At 37.5% G+C, this 26909-nt stretch overlaps 1 protein-coding gene across 3 annotated transcripts in view; it reads right to left on the reverse strand.

Moving 5' to 3' along the window:
• The window catches only part of LOC136856732 (serpin B4-like), a 304832-nt gene that overhangs the window by 208767 nt on the left and 69156 nt on the right, over positions 1-26909 (reverse strand). For all 3 annotated transcript variants that reach the window (XM_068231104.1, XM_068231103.1, XM_068231102.1), the window contains one exon: positions 11821-11894. In XM_068231104.1, the coding sequence (XP_068087205.1) occupies positions 11821-11894 (74 nt within the window). The remainder of the gene's footprint in view (positions 1-11820; positions 11895-26909) is intronic.

The raw sequence follows: 26909 nt of genomic DNA on the forward strand, positions 1-26909 counted from the left end.
TGCACCTTTGTCTGCAGTCAACGCGGTAGAGTGCAGAGCTGGATAGAGACGTCACGCCAACTTAGAATATAAATTGGTGTGCAGGATGAGCTGCAAAGCATTGACATACTCCGACCTGTCTACACCGTACTCCAGCCATGTAGGGTACCCCTATTGAAAATGTGGTCTGGACGGGTGGACTACTGTTGGATTTTTTATTATGGACACTCGAGTTTAGGCGTTGATAACAAACGAACCAATAGGCCTATTGCAATGCGAGTTATATCAATATTTTCCTTGTTTAATTCTACATTAGTGTATATAAGACATATTGTTTTCAACATTCATTAAATATTTTTTATTTGTGGTTGTAATAAATATTGCCCGTTTTTTTGGCTTCTTCTCTAGGAAGTGCTCACTTAGGAACATATACAAGGAAAACTACTTGTCTGATGGTAATGGAATTTTTTGTATGTCATAACCACATGTATTTGTAGTGTAATACTCAAGTTGCAATGTTTTTCAAACACCCCAAAAAAAGTTCTTATCATTTTTCTAAAGCAACTCTTTCTCAGCCTAGCATAAACGTACAGCAGCAAACTTGGGCTTGTTTTGAAGCACTCAGTCATGGTTATCAGAAACTACAACAACTGTAACCATACAGTGTGGTACCAAATTTATGAGGAGAAATACTGAAAAGAGGTTTTGTGTACGCGATTGAACAGCAGGCCGGGTGATGAAATTGGGTACAGTGTTGCCGCGTTCAGTAGTAATCACGCGCGCAAGGAACACAGCTTTTCGTTTACTTTCAACCTTTAATTTTATTTCTTCTTACAAATTCCACAGTTGCTGCATCCCAACATACCTACCTTAGATGAATTAGAGACTTCATTATGAAGAATAGTTCAAGAAAGGCCTGAGTTTACTGCCTCAAAGGTCGGCTGTTGTTATAGATCAAGCTCCATATCAGACGATGGTCGATCCTTCATCTAAAAACCTGAACATGTCATGGCTGAAATCTGAAATTATATCTTGGATAACATCAAAGAATATTTCACTACCACCTGGAGTTGAGGATTATAACAAAGTAACTAAATCAGAGCTGATTGTCCTTGCCAGGCCTTATTTTCAAACACCGGTAAAGAAGCTGGAACAACTGACTAAACAACTTCGACCAGATGTACAGCTTGTTTGGTTACCAGTGGCCCATTGTGAGCTTAACCCAATCGAGCTCATTTGGGCTTACATAAAAGGGAAAATAGCAAAAACAAATATGGCTAACACATTAGCAAATGGTAGAGGTATGGAAGCAATTAACGCGTTATGCCAAGAAGCTTTACGTACCGTGACCCCTGAACTCTGGAAACAATGTATTAAACACGCTAAGAAAATTGAAGACCACTACTGGGAAAAAGATGGACTGTCTGAAAACGTCCCTTATTTCGAGACAGTCATAATGAACATGAATGACAGCAGCACTGATTCATCAGAACACAGTGATTTTTCAAATGAAGAAAATTGATAGAATTAAATATTGTAAATATATGTAAATAATAATGCAAATAACTCTTGTAAAAAATTGTACAGTGTGATATTCCTAAATTAGGAAGTCAACCATTTTTAAACCTGCCATTGAAGGTCCAAAGCCCTTATGAGAAAAGGTGATGGGAAGTGGAATTTATAAGATGAAACAAAATTAAAGGTTGAAGTAAATGAAAAGCTGCGTTTGTTGCGCGTGTGATTACTAATGAACGCGGCAACACTGCGCCCGATTTCACCACCTGGCCTGCTGTTAATTGCACGGTCCAGCGTACACAAAACCTCCTTTCAATATCACTCTTCATAAATTTGGTACCACACTGTATGGTTACAGTTGTTATGGTTTCTGATAACTATGAATGAGTGCTTCAAAACAAGCCCAAGTTTGCTGCTGTACGTTTATGCTGGGCTGAGAAAGAGTTGCTTTAGAAAAATAAGAACTTTTTTCAGGGTGGTTGAAAAAAAATTGTAACTTTAGTATTACACTACAAATACATGTGGTTATGACATATAAAGATTTCATTACCATCAGACAAGTAGTTTTCCTTGTATATATTTCTAAGTGAGTGCTTCCTAGAGAAGAAGCCAAAAACCCGGGCAATATTTATTACAACTACAAATAAAAAATATTTAATGAACGTTGAAAACAATATGTCATATATATGCTAATGTAGAATTAAACAATGAAAATATTGGTATAACTCGCATTGCAATAGGCCTAGTGGTTTGTTTTTAATTAAAGCCTAAACTCAAGTGTCCATAATAAAAAATCCGACAGTAACACAGGTCATGAGGTTTCACCTCTGCACCCGCAATCAGCCAACCCCTATCTACCTCTCACTTGTCTTCCTTGCTTTCAGCATTCCCATTATTTATTCTATTATACAGAAGGACTTAATTCCTTACTTTCATGTGCTTTAAGATAGGGCTTCCCTTAATATTTGTGTTCTGGCAATGAGAATATTATTGTGACTAAAAGCACACACAGGAACTGACAACAGTCATTCCCACTAATTAACACTTTGTAAATAATATGTACATAGTTAATTTTCATGGTCACCAGCAAGCACAATCTTTAGCTTCAGTACAATTTAAAGTGAATGAATACTTGTTAACTGGTGAATCAATAAAATTAAGTTCACGTTTGTACAAGTGTTTACTTTTGTACAAAACATGAAATTGGCGATGAGGTTACCTACGCACAAGTCGCGTACTGCCAGTTTTTATAGAATTGGCAATGAGGTTAATTACGCACAGACCCCATGCCACCAGTTTTTATGAAATTGGTGACGAGGTTCAGTCACAAACTTGGTGACGAAAAACAAGTTAAGAATGACCATATTTTTTCTATGAAATTAACGACGACAGGTACGAAAGTGGCGAAGTGTAAAAGTGCACAATTAGTGATGAGGACAATGACAGGGTTCCACTGTGCCTCCTATTAAGCAAACATACACAATTCAGGTGATAGACAGTTCCTAAACTTTCATTACTACTTACGGTTAAAAGACTCTGAATATAACCCGCCATATTGCCTCATTCAAATTACACTAATGTACCGTTCTGGAGTTATCATGCCTAATACAATCCTCTTGGAGTCCATCCTCCAGACGATGCAACAGCAACAACAGTACCTACAACAGCAAGTGCAATAATAGACAATTTTTGTCGAAGCATTACAGGGAATTTCGCCCAGCAGACAAGCTTTTCTGTCGCTACATTTGCCCCTTTCGATCTCACTAAAGAAGATTGGGCTACATATTGTGCTAGGCTACAGCAACATTTCATATGCCATGGTATTACTCACAAAGTTCATCAGCAAGCTCTTTTTCTCAGCTTGGCAGGCAATGAAACTTGTGATCTATTACAGAAATTGAGTCCTGAAGAGAATATCTCGGAAGTTCCTTTCATTCAGTTAATTGCTCATCTCAATGAACATTTCACAAAAGACCCTCATATTGTGGCATCCCAATATAAATTTTTTCAATACCGTATGAAGTCTGCCCAGACGCATACCGACTGGATAGCTGAACTATATGGTCTTGATAAGACATACAAATTTGTACGTAACAAGGAAGGCTGTGGTACGTCTTACTCAGATTTCCTCATTCGAGACATGGTCGTATTACATACGCCAGAGAAGAAAATTCGCTTCGAAGCCAAAAAACACAGTAATACTACAATAGCAAAGGTTCATCGCCTGGCTGCCGTCTACGAAGTCACAGCCCGTATGACAGCGGAATTAACCATTTCCGGGGAGGTCGCTAACCTTGACACACAGCACCCTAGCCAGCTGTGTGCTACACACACAGTGCATTCCACTTCAGATCGCAAGATCACTTGACGTGATAAAACTAAAATGTTGCAGCAAGGGAAGAACTCCAAGCAACAAATAGAAAACAGCTACAGTCTTGTCGTGGATGTTTTAAATACTATGACCGGCGCGTGTGTCATTTCTTCAAAGCTACATGTTCAAAGTGCAATAAAGTAGAATGCATACAGACAGTTTGTAAGAGTGGGAGACTGTATGTCAACAGAAGAGGACCTCCACCAAGCAACCTATGGAAATTGATCAAGTTAATGTTGTTCTTCAATCCAAGAACTCTACCAAGTTCATCATTCCTCTTCAATTCAAACAACGATCAGTCAAAGTTCAGCTTGACACTGGATCGCCTGCTTCGCTCGCTAGCCTCTCAACCTATCACGCTCTTGGGTCTCCGCACACTACGCCTGTCAATATCCACCAAGTGACTTAATAAACAAAAGATCGATATCAAAAGAAAGATAGACATGCAAGCTAGCTACAAGCATATTCAATGAACAATCGAAATGTTAGTAGTCAACAGCTACAATACTACTAATATAATGGGCATGGATTTGTTCAACCTTTTCGATTTTCAGGTGCATGACGGCGTAAATGTTATTTCTGACCTAAGCCCCACTACCAATGTTATTCAGCTGACAGCTCGATTTTCTGAAGTCTTTGAACCTGGCTTGAGATTATAAGGCTCACATACATTGAAACCCGGAGACACGCCCCGATTTTTCAAAGCCCATTCTGTTCCACTCACCCTGCGTGAACAAGTCAACGAGAAATTACGCCGATGGCAAACCGAAGGTATTATCAGTCCTGTCAACTCCAGTAAATAGTCGTAGTTAAGAAGCCTGATGGAAATATTAGTCTCTGTGGAGATTTTTGTTCAACTATCAATAGTCAGCTTGAAATGGACATCTTTCCTATTCCCCGTCCAGAGGACCTGTTCCAGCGATTGACAGGAGGACAGTATTTCTCAAAGATAGATCTAAAGGACGCTTATCTGCAACTTCATATAGATGAAGAATCTAATTACTATCTGATTCTCAATACACCGCTAGTTCCTTTTCAATTACAGAGATTACCTTTTGGTGTCACTTCTTCAAATGCTATTTCCAGAGATACCTGCAACAAATCACAGTTTTGATTCCCGGTTGCACCAATTATATGGATGATATTGTCGTAACCGGCAAAGGCAACCAGGAACATTTGCAGAATCTCCAACACTTATTAAGCAAGTTAAAGGAGAATGGCTTGCGCGCTAGACAAGTGTAGTTTCTTCCATCCACAAGTACAATACTTAAGCCATATTATTGATGAACATGGCATCCGTTCTAGCGATCGGAATGTCACTGTTACTCTCGACATGCCAGCCCCTTAAGATTTGAAGCAATTACAATAATTTATTGGGAAAGCAAACTACTGTATAGGTAGTAAATTTATTCCCCACTTTGCTTCGGAAGCCGCTCCTCTGAATGCACTACGCAGAAAAGGAGTTAAATTACTGTGGTCTCCTCAATGTCATCACACCTGGCTGGCAATCAAAATTGCTTTAGTCAAGGCCATCAAACCCTCCCATTTCCCACCTGGAAAACTTATTACATTAGCAATGGATGCATTAGACTATGGCCTACGAGCACTATTATCACAAAAGGATGACAACGGTCATGAGTGACCACTCGCTTTTGCTTCTAAAAATCTCAATTCACATCAGCGTAACTATTCGCAGATCGAAAAAGAAGCATTAGCCGTCATCTATGGTGTCAGACATTTTAATGACTATCTCTATGGCAATAATTTCTTAATCATCACTGACCACAAGCCATTGGTTCACTTATTTAATCCTGGTAAAAAAAAAAAAAATACCAGACCAGACTCTCCGCAAACTACAGAAATGGTCTCTTTTTCTGTCTGATTATTCTTATCAGATAAAATACAGGACCACTTCACAGCATGCTGATGCCCTGCCACGCCTACCTGCAGGTCCTGACACAACCTTCGATGCTCATGAACAAGATTGTTTACAACTAGATATGGAATTAGAAGACACAGTCGTTTTCCTATCGACGCATACCGAATTGCCCAAGCTACAGATAAGGACAATTTCCTCGCTCAGATACGAGCCTATGTACACAATGGATGGCAAAATGCTTCCAAGCTATCATTGGAGGTAGCATATTTTCATAAGTTCCAAGATCGCCTTACTGTCAGTGAAGGAGTCTTATGGTTAGAAACAGGCACTCATTTCCGAGTCAACATTCCAGCCAGCCTTTGCAAACAGGTACTGAACTTCCTCCATGAAGGTCATTGGGGTATCGTCCGAACGAAGCAACTAGCCTGCCAACACTGCTATTGGCCCGGCATTGACCCAAATTGCGAACACGATCAGACAATGTGAAACTTGTCAAACACACCAGAATTCACCACCAGCTCATCTCTCCCCCTGGCCGCCAGCAGATAGCCAATGGGAACGGGTACACATTGACTACGCAGGACTATTCCTAAATTCAATATGGTTGATTGTTATAGATGCTATGTCTCATTTTCCTTTCGTAGTCGAAATGAGCTCTTTCACTACGGAAGCAACCATTCGTGTCTTACAGTAGATCTTCACAGCTGAAGGTTTATCACAAACTATTATTTCCGATAGTGGACCTCAGTTCATATCAGCCAAATTCCAGGATTTCTGTGCAACAAATGGCATTCGCCGTATTTTGGCACCTCCATTCCACCCACAATCCAATGGAGAAGCCGAGCGCCTCGTTGATACTTTCAAGAAGTCCATGAAGAAAGTTGTCCACTCTGGTCTCCACAATGACCAGGCTCTCATATAGCTTCTGAGAAACTACAAGATCATCCCCAGACCTGAAGGTCTCAGCCCAGTGCAGAAGCTGCATGGACGAACTCACAGAACTCAGCTTTCTCTTTTGCAGCCCATTCAACAGAAGACAGTCAGCACCAACCACAAGTTCCAAACTGGTGACAAGGTCTATGACAAAACTTTCTGCCAGCATCCAGCCTGGGTACCTGGTGTCACAAACATCCTTTGTGAAACCGACAGTATGAGGTCCAGACAGCTGGCAGGATCGTTTGTTGACACCAAGATCAGCTCTGCAGGCACTACGCAGCAGCCCCAGAAGTGGACTTACCCCCTCCACACCAACAATCTCTCTCTGAAAGAGCATTAGGCCAGTTCATTAATAGGGGTTCTTTTCCAGGTGTACCTGCACTAATGCCACAGCGCCAGCACACGGCCACCACAACACAGATGGTCAGCGCCCCAGTCCAACAGCATCACTGCCATAGACGATGTCAGCGTTTTACGCTGTACCCACGTAATTAGAAGGGGAGGGTGTTGTGGTGCCCTTTATTGAACTGTGTGCCATGCACCTTCATCTGCAGTCAATGTGGTAGAGTGCAGCGCTGGATAGTGACGTCATGCCAACTTACAGTATAAACTGGCATGCAGGATGAGCTGTGAAGCACTGACGTATGCCAACCTGTCTACACCGTACTCCAGCCACGCAGTGTTCCTCTATTGAAAATGTGGTCTGGACAGGTGGACTAACGCAGGTCGTGAGGTTTCACCTCTGCACACACAATCAGCCATCCCCTTTCTACCTCTCACTTGTCTTCCTTGCTTTCAGCATACTCATTATTTATTCTATTGTACAGAAGGACTTAATTCCTTACTTTCATGTGCTTTAAGATAGAGCTTCCCTTAATATTTGTGTTCTGGCAATGAGAATATTATTGTGACTAAAAGCACACACAGGAACTGACAACAGTCATTCCCACTAATCAGCACTTTGTAAATAATATGTACATAGTTAATTTTCATGGTCACCAGCAAGCACAACCTTTAGCTTCAGTACAATTTAAAGTGAATGAATACTTGTTAACTGGTGAATCAATAAAATTAAGTTTGTGTTTGTACAGGTGCTTGCTCTTGTACACAAAAGTAATATCTTGCTCTTTCATTAGTTGACACAGCCCTAATAAACAGCCTTCTTAGTACTAACTTGCTAGATAGATTGCACATTCACACTAATCTCACCAAGCAACGAGGAAGTTTTGTGTCAACATTTGGCGTATTCAAACATGAATAACATAACCGATATTACAGGCTGCTTCTCCTCCTGCAAAGCAATGGCTGTTCCCACCATTGTACTTCCTCCCTGGGAATATGTTTTTGAAATAGAAATGGGGGTTCAAAGAATGTGGGCTATATATCACAAGAAATAACAAATGAACATATTAAAAATAATAAAAAGTCAAATTAACACAAGAATAACAGAAAATATTTACAAAACAGCAGACGTAACAAATTCCTTAGTGGACCCTTGGGAGCCCAACCTGCAGAAAGGAAAAAAGGAATAAGTATTTCTGACTTGCAATTTTAACTTGAAGGAACAGAGGCCTAATATGATTTTAAAGATATTTGTGAAAAATAGACCACAAGAACTGAGAGAATAAGCATATTAACCTTTACTTTCTGAAACATTCCAGTACAGTAGTTTGCTTCCTCTTGCCCAGATGTCTCACGGAAAGAGGTTTTCTCTCAATTTGGTTGAGACTGTTGATGAGGTCTTCATCAATGGTGGAGGAGAAGTACCAGCGGTCAATATCATGTCCCTCCACTTCTGCCCCAAAAGTTGGTTCTGCTGGATCCTCTTCTTCTTCCTCTCCAGTACTTCATCTTTTAGCATCGTCACAAAGGTCTCCAACATCCATCTATGGTGCTAAGGTTAGGATATCATCGTCACAAGCAACAAATTCTTCTAATGTTGTAGCACTCTAGTCCTTTGATACAAATCCCCAATCTTCCCCATTGTCATCAGTACAATCTTCTTCATTAAAATCTTCTGAAATGGCACCAAAACCTAGATGGCCAAAGCAGATTTGAATAGTGTCTGTCGCGAATACTTGCCATGCTGCTACAAACATATGCATGGCTTGGAGTACATTAAATTTAATTTCCTCATTTCTATTGAGGAAAGAAATAGCTCTTTGAAACAGGGCCTTTCTGTACTTCACTTTCACAGAATGAATAATGCCATAGTCTAAAGGTTGCAGGTGACTGGTGCAGTTAGGAGGAAAGAAAACCACTTTGATATTCAGCAGGAAAGACGTAACTGAAGGATCAGCTGGACATCCGTCTATCACCAGCACTATCTTCCTTCCTGCCGATCCCATCTTGGCATCCAAGCTTCATAAAAATTTTAGAAATATCTCCAATGTCACCCATGCATGAAAAAAAAATCATATTTACACACGAGTATATGGGTGTTCTTGAAACATCTTGGATTCTTAAATTATCCAGTTATTAGTGAGGGTAATTATTTACTCCCATTGCTCTTAACACATAATGCTGTCAGTCTTTCTTTACTTTTTTTTGCCTCCATGACATTTTACTTTGCAAACAGCATGTCTTGGATGGGAGCAAATTATAAAACACTCCCGTTTCATCAGCGTCAAAAATATCCTTAGCATCACATCCTTCAAGAAGTCAGGGCAACGTATTCTTTTTCCAGCACAAGACTATTTCGTCAATAACTTCCACACTCTCGCCGCACGTTTTGAATTGAAAGATTGTGCCAGTTTTTAAAACGATCAAACCAGCCATTAGAACCAAGGAAATCGACAAAATCCAGCTTAAGTGAGAATTCTCGAGGTTTTTGTTTAAGTATGTTCCTGTCAATTGGAGTGTTGTCACTCCTTTTTTCCTTGAACCATTTAATTAAAATGTTTTCAAGTTCCTCATACAGCGAAGAATGAATATTCTTCCATATTTTTGCCCCAGAACCGCACTCCACTTCCGCGGCCAGAATAGATTCCTTCTGTTTCATGATGCCAAACAGCTTAGAGGGTGCCAAGCAGTGGCGGCGTGTGACCCTTATCGAAGTGTTAGCACACTAGTTTGTAGAAACATGCATAAAAACAATTTATGGGTCTGTCTGTCTGTTAGGTCATCAGCCCAGAGGCTGGTTGGATCCTCAGATAGCACCACCAAAGGTTATGCAGTTATAAGGAAACCCCAAAAACCAATGGCAGCACCAAAATGAGGCGTGCATGTTTAAATTTACACAAATCAATCCTGTATGTAGATCTGCATATATTACTTCTCTATCCGGCGATTTTGGGTAGCAGAAGTATCTGTAACAGAATCATGGAAACCCGGATTGTTCGTAGAGCTTTTCAGGAGGTTCTTCTCAATTGAAATTAATGATATTGATAATTTTTCTTGTCTTTGCGTACTACTTAAATAAGTTTTATCCATTTCATTGCCAAGAAAGATCGTTCGACAGAGGCGCTTGTAGTACGAATAGTCAAAATTAAAGAACAGAGTTTGGTTACTTCAGGTAATGCCACATTTAATACTGAACATGTTAAATATTTATAAAGTTCTAGTATGCAGGACTTCTTAAATTTTGTTGACACGTAGATGGCCGACAACTCGGTTTTGAGTACCGGGACGTTTAAGTAGTTACCACATGATTTAATCTGAGACTCGAATGGCCGAGCAGGAAAAAAGTCAATGTATGTTTCAAACAAGTCAAAATCCAAAAGAGAAAGAAAGTCCAGCTTCTTCAGATGAACCATTGTATCTAGTACTTCACAATACAGTCTCAGTATGATTTCTCTTTGTCAATTTCCACAACACCAATTTGCAGCATTTTAACTTCATTTTCATTTGATGAAACTTATGAATGTTCGTCTGTGCACTGCTTCCAAAACAAATAAAATTTATCATGTTTGTCATTCAGAAATATCTTTAATTCATCGACCGTGAAAGCACAATATCTTATGCCATTAATTTTAGTTTGTAAAATGTTGAACAAGATTTTTGCTTGGCCCCTAAAAGGCAGCTCTTGCCTCAACAGGAAAGAAACAGCATGTATCAGACAATTAACTGTATACCCGTTTGCTTTAATTTTTCCATTAGGTTTGTCCCGATTAATTATAAAGGTAAGGCTTAGGGATTCCTCTATTCTAGTGCTATTGAACTTCAGTAAAGCTATTTTGGAATTAACATGGTCTACAGCCTGTTCATGTCATTTTCCCCGAATTTTGTGTAAAATTTCATGGCCTTTCCTGCAAAAGCAGCCCTTATATTGGGACACCTTTATCTCTTTGCTGTGAGAACTGACGCTCACTTCTTTTCATTGTATTTCTGACTTTTGCCTTTCATTTCACTTGCTAGCCTATGCTGAACATTTTAAAGTTTTTTTTTCAGTAAACAATTATGCTCATTCCCACCCCACGCCTAATATTTTAGACAACTTTATACCAGATTCCCCAGTATCCATATGCCTTTGAGCCTTCAATTTAGTCTCCCCAGAAAGCACAATATTTTTCCTTTAAGTATCGACTTTTTAAAAATTTTATGTTCATGTTCACTCTACAACTTATACAAAGAATGGTTGAACTCACAAACACACTGAGCAACTAAAACCAAACCTGTATAAAAACATTACTAACATGAATCTAATTTCAATTTTATAATTGTTTTTATGTAGTGCACAATTTGAATGTATTATTCAATTTTTACATTGTTGTGTAGTGATTATAATGAATCTGTTGTAAAGAAAAGGGTTGATTTTTTACAAGAAAGTACAGTACTGTAATTCATCCAGGTCCACATGAAATTATTATTGTATGGTAGCACAGTAATTCACAACTTATCTTACAAGTACTGTATAATGTGGCATTGCACTCAGAGACCCTTAACTAGAAAAAAAAAGAAAGAAAAAAAAAGAAAAAAAACAATCTGGATAACATTACAGGCTAGGTAATCGCGACTCTACTGTACAAACAACACAGGTTGACAATGGAGGTTGAAAGTATCGAATATAAAATAGCTAACAGTTTACAGGTACTGAGGTGTGTCTGGATACTGATGATCAGACAGTATATGCTCTAACATACAGTAAGATGATCTCATGTTATTTAAATCAGAGTATATAGAAGTGCTGGCTAATACTCACTCAGTCTCCACCACTGCTGCAGGATATAGGTCCATACCATCATCTTCAACAACACCCTCTTCAGCCTTTGGTCCCTGTAAAAAAATAATGCATTTCAAAACATTCTGATCCTCAAGAAGGGACCAAGTGTAACAAACCAATTTCCCAGAAACTTCAATCAGTGAACGAGGGGTCAAAATAAGCAAACGTGTTTTGGCTTTCATAGACACTCGACTGTTTCCAAGAAAATTATGGTTTAAGTTTCTGATGTGCTTTATGTGCCTTTTAGCACGAAAAAGTTCAACTGATGCGGTGGCGTGTGCCCCATGTTCAAACCCCAATTGGTTTTTTTTGTTTGTTTCATTTATCTACTTATGTCCATTGACTACACAAATATTTCTTATCAAGTTGGTGGATGCAAGGGCGTTATGATGAATGTAAAATTACAATTGTGTTTCACAAAAAGTGTTTTGCATTTATTATGTATAGCTTATAAATATGTATGTTATCTTTAAGGGATTACAGTGTTTTGTAAGTTCATTCTTATATTAATGCTTCAGGAAGATGGATAATACTGTTCATAGAAATATTTGATACATAGAAATTTTGCACACCACGAGCACTGCGCGGAGGCAGGTTTGCCACAGTTATATTTCTGGGTGGGAATATCACTTGGGAAAGCAACGTAAGGATCTGAAAAATTAGCATCTATTTGTTTCAAAATTAGCATCTATTTTTCTATCTATTTACAAAGTTAAAATAATCGCATGTTATTATTAATTTTAACGATTCCAGGTTTATGAAGTGCACTTGGTTCACACACAATATAAATACACTGTTCAAACAAAAGCCCTGTCAGTACTTTATTTGCTTTTTCAAATTGCACCATCTGTGTGTAACCACTGTGTTGTAATGAGACAACACATGCTCGCTATCTACAATGTTCGTTGGCGTCCACAACAACACAAGACAGTATTTAGCAAATATGCTGAATTCTGTCTGAACTGCAGCTAATGCAAGCATGACATCACATTTTTCACTTTCTTTCATCTGGGTTTGAATTGCATGTTTCAGAGAACGGTAACTAGACCAGATATTGTTTTGTGAGAGACCTGTTACTCCAAACAATTTCTCAAGCTCATCTAATTTATCAGTGTTATTCAAAATTATATTTTTTGGATACAAAGCTTGAGAAATTGACACAAAATGATTATGGTTGGGGTCTTTAGCTTTGAATGTGGCTAGCTTACACTGTGAAGAATGAGCAGCTTTGACAAATGTGTCTCTACATGCAGCCTGCTGTAGAGGAGTGAGCATCATAAGTTGCCGCAGAAAAATTCCCCTCACAAATGAAGGTAAAACTGGCGTCAAGGTTATGCAGTTTGGGGTAAAGGAGATGGATGAGAGGTAGGATACAGAGACCCTTCAAGTTCAGTAAAGAGATCAACCAATCCATCTGCATGATCTGTGACAAAAACCATGTGGGAGTGAAGCCTATTCACTTCTCGGTCACTCAGGTCAGTCAGGTACTAAATACCACAGTTGTTGATGTCTTTCATGTCAGACATCTTGAAAAATATAACAACATCAGTAAAGTAAGCACTCAAATAGAAGACAGCCTGAAACCAGCTATGGAATTGGGTTATGACAGGTACAGGAAAAAGCTCTGCTTCCTTTGAAGCACCATACTTTGTTGTTAAAAATTGTAAATAATTATATTTTCACTTTCTTGTGTTCAAAAATGCAGACTTTATCATTGCAACCACACGATTTAAAAAAATCTGTCATCACTGCGACCCAACTATTGGCAACCAAGCTAATCTTATGTGCCCAGCACTGTACATGCTTTAAATGATCCCCTATGACCACTCTTAATGTTTCATAACACCAGGTCATATACAGGGCACTGTCACTAACAAACACTTTAACTGCATCATATGGTAAGCTATAACTGCGCAGAGCTTCTAAAACAGCATGAGAGCAGTTTGTAGCATTTCCTGCATCAAGATAGTTCACAGTAACAACGTGCAGGTCTCTTTTCGATCCGGCTGGGACTTGGAACATAATGATAAAAACACAGCGGCCCATTCTATCTGTAGTTTCATCACAGAGTATATTGATGTCTTACCCATTAGAGCCTATGCTGTTCTTTTCTGGTGGTCAGATGCAACTTCTAGAAAGGAAGAAAGACCTCAAATTATAACAAAATAATTTAAAATTACTGGATCTATTGGATACGGGTAAGATAGTACGATATAGAAATCGCACTCAAATTTGGTATCCTTCAATTTTGCGTGTGGTTTCGATGTCGTAATACCTAAAACTGTACTCGATCAATGAAATCAAAACTTACCCAGTAAATATACTTCACGTAGAGTTCTCACACACGGCAGCTCTTCATTTGAAATCTCAGTAATCCAGGGTCTTAGCTCTTTGCTTTCCAGCTTTTCCAGAGGTATATTTGCTTTGGCAAATACTTCAACTGCGTGTTTCGAGAAGTTATCACTGGAAATTTTTAGTCGTTTACAACTATCTAACTGTGTGAGCACAGAAGATTGCTTTCTTTGAGATGTACTAGCATCAGGGGTTGAACTTTCGTTATCGTGTTGCTTACCCACGTGTTTTTCAGATTTAACATGTTTCACAATGCTATCTTTTTTTTCTCACCCAATTCGGCAATTACAATAGTTGCAAAACACTGTCGCTGAATCTGTGACATATAAACCATCTTTTGCATAATGCTGAGCCCTTCCATGCGCAGTTTTTGCCATGTGCCCCATAACCTAAACAATCGCTCGACTTTCTACTCTTCACTAATTTCAATTTTGAACAACAGGAAAACAACGCTGCATCTATCTCGTTATTTTCATGACACTCAATTTACATTTTGATAATAATTGATACAGATTTTATTCCCCTTGTAAATATCAATTAAGTCAGCAAGCAGCAATCGATCAGCTACTTTTCTTCATCGATCAGAACGGTCGAAAGATTTATGCATCATATTTTGAGTATTTCGGACAATTTTGCCAATATATGTTGTTTTTGCCAGTAAAATAGCACATTTTTGCAGAATTTGCATCAAAATCACATATACTAATTTTGCATTTTGGGTCACAATTCGCATTTTGTCACTCTTCTATTTATGCGTAAATATTTTACTCCACATTAGAATTACCGTAGGCTTGGATTCAGTACAAGATAAAAAAAATTGCATTTATCGCAAATGAGATTTTTTTCAGGTCCCTAGTTATATGAGACTTACCTCTCGTTGCAGCATGTGGTATGTGGACTATTGTTGTGTGCCTCATACTAACAGTTGTGAGATTCAAAGGAAAAGGAAGGGGCGGGGCAAGGAGAGACGGGGTGGGGCAAGGGGAGAGGGCGGAGAAAGGAGAGGGGGTGGAGGGGAAGAGGGGTGGGGAATTAAGGCAGGGCCGAAAGATGTGGGAAAAGAGATGGTTGCTGAGGAAAGGTGCTTCGAATATTACGAAAAACTGAATTATGACTTGTTGGTTTGATGTTTCTAAAAATGGAAATTACAAGGTCAAATAGGATATTTGGCATTTCTGAAATGTCATTAAGATTATGATTTGGGTTACAATATTGATCTATATGTATGAAGCAGCTTTCAGTAATGTTAAGGAGGGGTCCTTTGTTGATAATTTTGAGAATTTCCATATCTTGTTTTATGTCTGTGAATTTGTGATTTTAGTCATGCATATGCTGTCCTAAAACTGAAAATTTATTGTACTTCAGGGAATTGACGTGTTCCGAGTACCTTATATTAAAATTCCTCTTGGTCTGTCCGACGTAAGAAGAATTACAACTGTTGCAAATAATCCTGTATACTCCTGATTTTGAAAAACTATTGAACTTGTTTATGGATGTGGCATTATGTAAGACTTGTTCATTCCTATTGCTGGCTTTGGAAACTACTTTTATATCGTGCTTTTTAAAGAGGTTGGTGACTTTGTAAATTTGTTCGTTGAACGTAAAGATAGAAAGGGAGCAGTTGTTTTGTTTATCTTTTTTCAAGGGAGGAGTTGTTTTGTTTATATTTTTTCAAAGTTGTGGAGGGGCAATATTTATATTTATTGATTATTTTTCCAATAAAGAAACTGTTGTATCCATTAGATTTATCTATATTACAAATGGTGTTCAACTCATTTTTGAGGTTTCTTTAAGACATTGGAACACTGAAGGCTCGGTACACCATGCTGTTGTACGCTGCTCGTTTATGAATTTGCAGGCGTGAAGAATCTTGATGGATTATAGCGACTGTTTAGGTGGATTTTTAGAAAACCTTATATCTTAAGTAGCTTGGGTGCCTGATAATATTTAAGTCTAAAAAATTAATTTTCCATTCAATTTCGGATTCAAGTGTGAATTATATATGCAGGTGAATGTTTAGATTAATGAGGGTAGTAGCAGCATATGTGATGCTCTTATCCATAATTACTATGGTGTCATCTACATATCTTGCCCAGAAAAGGATGTTGTCAAAGTTATTATTATTACCAATTTTGGTGTGTTCCAAAAAATACAAGTATATCTCAGCTAAGATACCAGAGGCCAACGATCCCATAGCCAATCCTTCTTGTTGATAAATAACATTATCTGAAGTGAAATAATTGTTGCTTATAACTAATTTAAGAATAGACATGAAATCCTGTATTTCTAATATACTTAGGCCACTGTATTTGCGTAAATTGTTTTGAATGATGGGGTGAACCTTGGAGATTTGTATGCTAGGATACATGTTTACAATATCGAATGTGTGGAGAGAATGATTGGATTGAATGTTAGGCTTACATATTCGTTTTTGTCCATTATGACTGTAGTGTTACATTTATCTGCTTTCGTAATTATAAGATAATTATAATTTATTTTCTTTTTGAGAGCATGTATTTGCTTTTGTACGAGAATCGAATCCTTGTAGCTATTGTCGTCATAAGTAGTAATGGGTGAATTATGGGAGTTAATCTGCTGGCAATTTGCTAATGACTAATTCTTCTTCTACTACTGTAGTGATGGCTATGTTCAGAGTGTTAATATCAGGCCAACTGTGTTTAGGGCCCTTGGCTAAAATGGAACTTTCGTCTTCGTTCAATGGTACCTTGAACAAATTTATGATCGGAGGGTGAAATTGGTTGGGCATGTTAGGCCTAGTGTTTTTGTTGGTTTCTTTAGCATAGTTATTGTTGAGTTTAGAGTTCATTAACGGATGCAGTTTTTTCTCTAGGGTTTGTTGGTTTTTTGATGATACAATAAATAATCTATTGTCAACTTGGGCTTGAAGTAGGTTCCAGTGAGCATCTGAAAGTAAACTTGTAGTTTTGAGGTGAGTCTCATATAATCTATGATTAAAAAAGGACTTTTTCTTGTACAAAAATTTGATCTCCTCTCTCAGTCAAATCATATTTGTTCTAGTTTGGGTTTTAGTAATTTTTAAAGAACAATGATTCTTAAACTTGCTTTTAAGAAAGATGGGTGTCAAATTGTGAGCGATACACTGTTTGAGAAATTCAATATCTTTGCCCAATTTGGCTATTTTGACTTGAAGACCTAAATATAAATAGGCCTTCTGTTTTGCCTGGTTGGCTACATAATCATAGGATATGAACTTCATGGTTTTGATCCGTATTGAATTGTGATCAAAATAATAATTAATGTCGTAATGGTCCACATTTTCAATACTATAATATGCAATATTTTGAATTACATTACTAAACTAGGGACTAGTTTCGGCCTTGGCTGGCCATCTTCAGCCTTAATGTAATACATCTAATAACTAAACAAATGTACAAACACACAATTGACATGAAAACAAATGTACAAACATACAATTGACATTAAAATCTGGGATGAACTATGTGTAAAATTTGAAAAATAAATAAATAAATTGGACTCTCAATTCTTAGCATCTGGAGTATGCTTATCATCTAGACTCTTTCTTGCATTAATACCGGTAGTCATAGAATTGTTACTTCCATCACTGCTAATCATTACAATTTCTATTGCAAAACGGGAACTGGTAAATGTTGATTCAGTAGTCAGATCATCAATCACCAAATCTACTTGAGTGGTGTCAGCAGTATGCAACCCATTGGACACCACTGTAAATAACCATCAGCTGACACAGAACTGATAGACGATGTTTCCACATCAACCAACATAAATAAAATGAAATGTTCCTGTAGTGCTTGTTAAATCGTGCTGAAATGCTGCTTGACATTGTCAGGACGGCACATGAAGATATGGTTAAAACTGACAATTCTTAATTTGTGGCTGGTATATATTGTAATTCAAAATATTGCATATTATAGTATTGAAAAGGTGGACCATTATAACATTAGCCTAATTTAATAATTATTATTGTGACAACTTGCATGGTACATATCATTTCAGAAGGAAAGGCTACAGATGTCAGTATTGAAAAAAAAAAAAAAACCCCAACCCTTGGACACTTGTGCTAGGAATAGATGCAGCATTACTCAGGCGGGCTACATATGTAGCCTAAACAGAAATTCAATCTGAATGACTCATACATACTATTTTTTGGTTTCTTTGGTAATAATAACTTAAATAATAGTATATATAAATCTTCTAAGCCAAATTTGAAGATCATATGCAGGTTTTTCTTTTGTTAAGAAGAGGAAATAATCCTTGAAGAAAAATTTGATTGTATCTCACACTAATGGAAATCCATCATGGAAACAGAAATAAAAGAATTAGAGCTTTTAAATTTATTTGTGTATATACCCAACTACCTACATTAGAACATATTTGCATGGTAAATAAATAAGTTACAAAAATTTCAGGTTAAAAATCTGTCTTAAGAGTTTCTGTGAGCATTTTAAGGAATTTTGGCATTTTAAAAATATCTCTAATTGTTTTTTGATTTTTGCCTTTGTGGCCTATACATTTTGACTGAAAACTTAATAAGCATGATCACACTTCACACTTTATCTTCACTGAAGCACTCTGTCCAAATGCACGTAGAATAATTCGGACATACTTTTCTGTAGCAATTTCCGCAGCTCTTCCTTGTTGATTTATCCCTCCATCAACCACAACAGAAGCATCTTCCTACTTGATTTTCTTGGTCAGCTAAAGGATGAACCACAGGAATATCAGTTCCTTGAAGAAACTTGGCACATTTTCAAAGAGAAAGTGGAATTGATTTTACTTCTAACCTCCAAGATATTTGTGGTTTATCAAGTCCCATGCGCCTGTTTCAAGAAACAAACGTCTGCATACTTTGTTATATTTGGTATTGTATGTATAGTTATGTAGGAACCATCTGACTGTGTCCCTTCGCACAACTCAAGATTTACGTTGTAACCATTTTTAGCACACACTAAAACTAAAACCTTGATTCCGTACTTAGTAGGCTTCTTAGGCATGTGTACTCTGAAGAGACACTTTCTATGGAATTCCAACAATTGCTTATCTACTGTATAATATTCACTTGGTGCATAAAAACGCTGGAAATTCTGCACAAAAAATTCAAATATTTCCATAGTAGGCGCTAGTTTATCAATGCTTCTCCTATCTTGGCGGTCTCTAATGTTGCCAAACCTAAGACATCCCATTAGGAAGTGGATAAACTTAACCATAATAGGTATTTTATTTGATCCTGCATTGACTTGTCAAAATCTATTACAGAAACTATTGAAAATAGTTTATGTTGGGTCCACCTTGTAAATACACTTTTAATGACTGAAAATTATTTATTCTATCATACATGTTTCAGGAACAATATGCATTCCCTTTATCAGTGAAGTCAAGTGTATTGACAAAGAGGACCCAACATAAACTATTTTAAATAATTTCTTTAACAGATTTAGGAAGTTGGCGTAGGGACGTGGCGAGCCCATCGCCCAGTGGGAAACCACTGCAATCAGCCACCCGAGTATTGGCGGGAAAACCATACCTCATTGGGTTAGGAGGAAATGCCAACCCAGAACCCTGAACATCTGGGGTTGTCCCTCTGCGGTTAACAACCGTAGTTGTAAATCGGAGCTTGCTCCACCCAAGGTTAACTACCTTCGAAATTCAACTTTTAGGAAAAAAATTCCACCGTCCTGTCCAAGAAAGCAGGAGAAGGCTACATCGGACTCGGTAGGTAGCCACCTAGAAGGTGTCAATGAGTCGGAGCGTTGGCAATCACCCATTCCTAAGCCAGCACATAAGAACAGGATCAAACAAGATCAGATCAACTACATAGCAACTAATAATATTAATTCTCTACTTAAAGCAGGAGAACTAAAGAACTTGACGAACGAATTAGATAAACAGAAAATTTTAGTAGCAGGACTCCAGGAGATGAGAAAAACTACAGAAGAACCATTCGAATCTCAAGGCTACAGAATTTACAACAGGAAACCTGGACTAAGGGTTATGAAACAATGTCCCTAATTTGGAACTGGGTTTATAGTCAATGTGAAAATAATAGATTCGATAATCCATTTTCAAGCCATCTCACCTAGAATTGCAATTTTGAGTTTAAAAGCATCCAACAAAATTTATACCATGCCCATGCCCCTACTAATGAAAATAATTTTCTAACAAAGACTAGGAAAGAAGTGGAAAAGTTTTGGGATCTTGACCAAACTGTAAACCAAATAAATATTAACAACATTAGGATCCTGTTAGGGGACTTCAATGCCCAACTCGGAGGAGAAAAGAAATACCGAGATATCATTGGAAAATGGGCTCCACATAAACATACAAATAAGAATGGTCAAAGACTTGTTGAACTCTGCAGAGAACACAAACTGACCTCAAAGTCCACATACTTCAAAAGGAGGCCCAACAAACTTAAAACTTGGAAACATCCTGATTGGAGAAAAGGGGAATGGCAGCTGGATCATGTATTTATGGACAAAACCTTCCACAGAGAAATCTACAATGTTAAAGTATTAAGAGGAGTAGATATAAGTTTGGATCATTACATAGTCAAAATCAAAATTAAGTTCGCACCACTAAAAAAGAAACCAAAATGCAATAAACGAAAGAGGAACTTTGATCCACACCAATTAATTAGAAATTATAAATATAGAGAAGTCACACCAAACATAAAACTGACAGATAACTTAGAAAACTGGTTCCAATTCTCAGGCAACAACCTGAAAATTTAGCTCCATTGAACACACGTAAAAGACATGCCTGGTGGACCTCAGAATGTGACAAAATTCATGAAGAAAGACATCAGGCATGGTTCAAATTTCAAACAAACAAAACAGAAGAAAGTGCAACCAACCTCAAAAATATCAGGAAAAAGTTCATACAAATTATCAAGCAAACCAAGAGACAATCACAGAAAGATCTAATCAACTCAATAGAAGAAAATTACCACAAAACTAATTCCAGAGACTTTTACAAAATGTTTGGAAGACAAGTACAAAAATTTGCCCCTCCCACGTTAATGCTGAAAAGTGAGGATGGAAAAACAACACATAATGACAAGGAAAATGCCAAAATCATGGCAAAAGCATTCATTAAACTTTTGAATTGTGAAGAACCCCAGGAACTTTTAGCAATTAATACAGACATGCCCATCAAAACCCCCACTGAACCAAGAGGTGGAAACAGCACTCAGAGAGTTGAAAAATTATCAGGCATGCGGAGAAGACCAAGTTTTCGCAGAAATATGGAAATATGCCAGTGATACAGTTCGAACATCCTTACACACGCCCTAAGAAAAATCTGGATAACAGAAAAGTTCCCCGAACATTGGACCACAGCCATAATCCACCCACTCCACAAAAAAGGAGATAAAAGTAATCCAGATAATTACAGAGGTATTTCTCTCTTAGACTGCACATACAAGATTTTCTCCAGAATCCTATACAGGAGGATCAAAGAGCAACTAGAGGAAGAATTAGGTGAATACCAAGGAGGCTTCAGACCTTGGAGAAGCTGTGCATAACAAATCATCACTCTAAAATTAGCCATAGCATATTACAAGAAGCAAAACAAACCTCTTGCAATAACCTTCATGGACTTTAAAAAAGCTTACGACTGTATCCATAGACCTTCAATGTTGAAAATTTTAAGAAATTTTGGGCTCCACCCATTCATCATAAAAACAGGCTTAAGACAAGGAGATTGCTTGTCACCACTGCTTTTCAACTGTGCCGTCAAATATATAATGAGGGAATGGTACAAGATTAACCCAAAGAACATCTGAATTGGAAGACCCAAAGACAACATAAGTTTAAATTCCTAGGATTTGCTGATGACCTTGCTCTCTTGTCCAACAATATTCAGGAAACCAGACAACAAGTTATATTACTACAGGAAATAGCACAGAAAATTGGTCCTGGAATATCTTTTGAAAAGACAGTAATCATGTTTACTGACCCACCACTCATAAACAAAATTGCCATAAGAAACCAAGAAATCAAAATTGTAGATAAAGTTAAATATCTGGGAGAAATCATAACATATAACCTCAATGAAAAGACAGCATGGCATAACAGAATAAATAAATTGACCAGAGAAAAATATGTCACCAAGAATACCTACAACAAAAAGAGCCTGTCAATAGCAACAAAATTAAAACACTACAAAACAGTCACTCAACCAAAAATAACATACGCAATGAAGCCATCTTCAAAACAACTAACACTGCATAAATAGACAAAATACTCAAGATAGAGAGAAGAATCATTAGAACGTGCATCAACAAATCATACCAAAAAGATGGACACTGGAGAGTAGATTCTAATGAAACAGTCTACAAGGAAATAGAACCAGTAACGAGCACGATCAGGAAGAAACGCATTTCATTTTTTAGACATTTAATCAGGACACCAGAGAACAGGATCATCAGGAGAATAATAGAAAAATTATGGAATAGTAAGTGCAACATTAAGTGGATTACAGAAATCAAGGAAGATATAGATGAACTACTAATTACAGTCGAAGACCTAAGAAACAAAACCAACAAAATCAGGAAACTCACAGACAAGCAAATCAGACTGCAAACCAGAATCAAGAAACAGACAATAGGAAGGGTGATTTCCGATGAAGAAAGAAGAATAAGATCAGAAAGAATGAAGAAGTACTGGACTGACAGGAAACTGAAAAATTCTTTGTATAAAGTTGGATAGAGTGGTCCAATGAAGGCCATAAAATGTCACACTGAGATTTAGGAAGTGGAATTGGTTCTAACTCATTGCTAGATAGCAAGCTTCCACATCTGATCCTTTGGAATTATTCCACACTTGCTTACTGTTCTTCCTGCTACTGCCTAGACACCCACATAGGTAGAGAATGCCTATCAAAGCACGCATCTCTGTAGTATCGGTAAATTTTGCACCACGATCACATTCAAACTTGTCTCTTCATTCACCTATATAAATATTACCTGCTGTTATCATCATTTGTATTATATTGTTATCTATAAAAAGTTCTAAGCATTCAAGTTCAGTTTTCACAGTACGAGCAATTCCCTTAGGGCCAGGAAAGTGCACAATAATATTATGGGCTCTTGTACACACATTAGTACGTGGATGATCCCTTAGCCACTTGAAATTGTCCTTGGCAATGAGCCATCTAGAATTATTGCTGCCGGTACCTGCATCGTCACTTGTCACAGGACACTCGGGCAGGGTATACTGCTTGTACCTTCTTTAAATTCAGTTTGGTGTATTTCGTGTGTATATATATACTGTTCACTTTCGTCACTATCACTGCTAACAACACTATCACTACTTTCATCTAACCACTGACTGATTTGAAAGTCATCTACCTGGCCGCCTGTGTGGCAATGTTTGCTTTGCTTGGTCATTGTCAGCACTGAAACAGCAATGCTCAAGCGGGATACTGTTGTAGTCCAGACCATTTCTAATTCATCTGGTGCCTGTAAGGCGTGCCTAGTCAACCCGGAAACACACTCGCCAGTTAATTGCAACAGTGACAGGCAGCTATAGAGTATCAACATTCCTAACAATGAATATACTCTGTACTACAACAAAATAAATTACTCGGCTACACCTGTAGCCCACGCTAGTACCCGAGGGTTAAGAAATTACACATTTATTTAATTAAGCAATATGAATTAAAAATGTAAGTTATTTATCAAAACTATACTTACTGTATACATTAAGAGAATATAACACTTCCAGAGTAAAAGCACATACACAATTAGAATACAAACAAAAATAATGAAATCAGTAGTGTTGTCATCAATTAGTATGATGTCAAGCATTTCAGGCAGATTAAGGTTTCCTTGCAAGAGAGAAAAAATCAAGGGAGAGTCTTCTCTATTTAGTAAATATGAATGGATAGATCATCGAGGATGGCTTCCTTCCATGATGACCACTAGAATGATCTTTATCTTTCTTAGGTAGTGGGATGTTGATCTATTGGTCACTTCAATTCCCAGAACACCAGGATTACAACAACTGAATATGAAAGTAAATACATCAAGCAAGTTTAATCTGATGGAGTACAGAAACTGCTCACTTTTACTGTTAATGCAATGATGTACAAACCGTAATGGGATTCAGACAAGCATATAACATACTTTTTTTTTTTTTACTAGAGAGTCAATGCACTCACAAGTCCGGATATGTGGCTAAATGGTTAGTGCGCTGGACTCTGGTCCAAGGGGTCCTGGGCTTGATTCCTGGCCGGGTCTGAAATTTTAACCTTCATTGGTTAATTCCAATGGCTTGGGGGCTGGGGGCGCGCGTGTGTGTGTGTGCCGTCTTCATCATTAGAATTCATCGTATGTAGGACGCCACCCTCATAGAGGTGCAGGTCGCCTATATGGTGCCAACTAGAAAGACCTGCATCAGGCCTCTTCGGAGGCCACAAGACATTGATGCACTCACAAGACTGGTCACTGTGTTACCCTCTGGTCTATCACAGTATATGGCTTTTAGTGCTGGCAGTGTCCAAGGACATGCTCTTTATCATGATAGTATAATGTGCCAGTTTGAAATAGAGCTGGCACATTGTACCAAATGAAATAAGGAAGATGTCACTTAAAATATGGGACATTTTATGGAAATAACAAACACGTCTGATTTTAGAATATGACTGTGATAAATTACCTTATTTCTTCCAGATGTATTTGCTATTTAACTTTAAAATCGTTAAAACATCAGCATAAGATTTTTATCACAGTATGGAATTCTTTACTCGACATTTTTATATTTGTTAACATTGATGCTTTCACGGCCCATAGTTGTAGACATAATATGGGCTTTTGGGCTTATGACGTGTCATAAAAACAAGGTGAAACACTTTATATTTTGCAGAGAACACCTGCTTTGTTTATGTCTTCATTCTTTATTACAGACACTGAGCATCTATTTATCACATCAGCCCACTTATTTGCCATCAAGAAGAAAACATCTTCCACAAGTGCATTTGAACCAAAAATATTAAGTACAAGTTCCGTAAGTTTTTGTAAACACTTTTAGCCACTTCTGTAATGCATCTTCATCTCTTTTCAGGATGTTTGAAGGAATGTCTCAAAAATGCAAAACTCGTCATACAGTTCTTCCATACCAATCCTTATTGTTAACTGAAGGTATCAGACAGCACCTTCCTGACAAGAAAAATGAATGCCTTTCTCCATCTTCTTCTGCCATTCTTCAAACAGTACATTTGTAACTTTGCTCTAACATTATCTTTAGAGAAATCATAGGATAGGAGGAGATATTTTAGAGCTTCATCATCAAATTTTCTGGAACTTTCTTGCCTGAAAAAGGAATGTTCTATAAAATATGGGGCAGGTAGCAACCCTAGTGTAATGTGAATTTCCTAAACATACAACAGGATGACTCACTCATGATTTATAATGTGGTATACAAAATAAGCAACAAACAAAATGATTTTCTATTTCATGACAAGGAGGCAGCATGCATTACAGCTGCATGTATACCTTGTCTGCATCCACATTAGTCTTAATCAGAATGTGTTAAGCAGGTAAGTGAAAGAAAACAGGTGTATGCAATTAGAATAGAATAAAATAACTGTGTCCTCCTAACTTGGTGGTAAGCAACATCATTTACCTCCATTAGAGACATGATTTTGAAATTAAGCTAAAGAGAACAGGAAGCTTAGTGGATCCTCATACATGCAGACAGCTTGATATGATGAGGGTAAAATGGGCAATGAGAAGCAACAGATATAGCATTCCCAATGTAACCCATTCCATGGACAATTATATTTGAACTGTGAAAAGAGCAGCCAAGCCAACATTATGCCTTCCTATTCACAACTATGCTCGAGTTATAGCTACGTAAGTCCCAAGTTTTCTTTTCATTCTTGTCTCTTGTCTATTAGCTCACGCTTTTTTACATATATTCATTCACCTTCTTTCCATTATAGATTGGACTTTATATGATATTGACGGTTTCCACTATTTCGAGTCACACAACGCTGTACCTGGCCTTTTGTCTTTCTTATACTACATACACTAGCTTCTGTTGCCCTCCAGACTACATGCAGATGTGATTATTGAAGATAAGACTGTTCTTACATTTTAATTTGTGATTTTGTCCTGATTTTAAAGTGACATACAAAACTTTTAGACAGAGGTTTCCAACCTTGCCACAACCTTGTTTTGTTTTAGATTTATCATGTCGTATGTACGCCATCCTACACATAAATTAACACTTGTAAAACCTTCAATTATTATGTTTAAGATATTTTAATTACCTTTTATTAAATGCTAAGTATGACTATACCCTGTAAATATGCAATGTACATTTGTATAACTTCAAAATCTGTGTAGATGAAAAGTGTAGGAAGCTCTGTAATATTAGTATATTGGGTATTATCCACTATCATTCTCATATATATGGAGGTTTCTGGAAACTTACTGTAATGATTTATTATCCAGATACATGTAGAACATTAGGAATTTTGTAGATTGTGTCACTGTGGTTTGTGTATATGTAGTCGAATATTCAAGTTCGATCTACTCCGATCGAGAGGCCAGTTTATTGATTGTTCCTTGTATGTCCAGATGTGTTCCACTGAGAGTGTTGCAGGAACATTTCCAGAAGTTGATATTTATAGACTGTTTGTCGAAAGGTATATATATCAAGCTGATAGGCCGAGAAGTCAGTCAGTCAGAC

The sequence above is a fragment of the Anabrus simplex genome, chromosome 1, assembly GCF_040414725.1.
Source record: "Anabrus simplex isolate iqAnaSimp1 chromosome 1, ASM4041472v1, whole genome shotgun sequence".
NCBI classification, from domain to species: domain Eukaryota; kingdom Metazoa; phylum Arthropoda; class Insecta; order Orthoptera; family Tettigoniidae; genus Anabrus; species Anabrus simplex.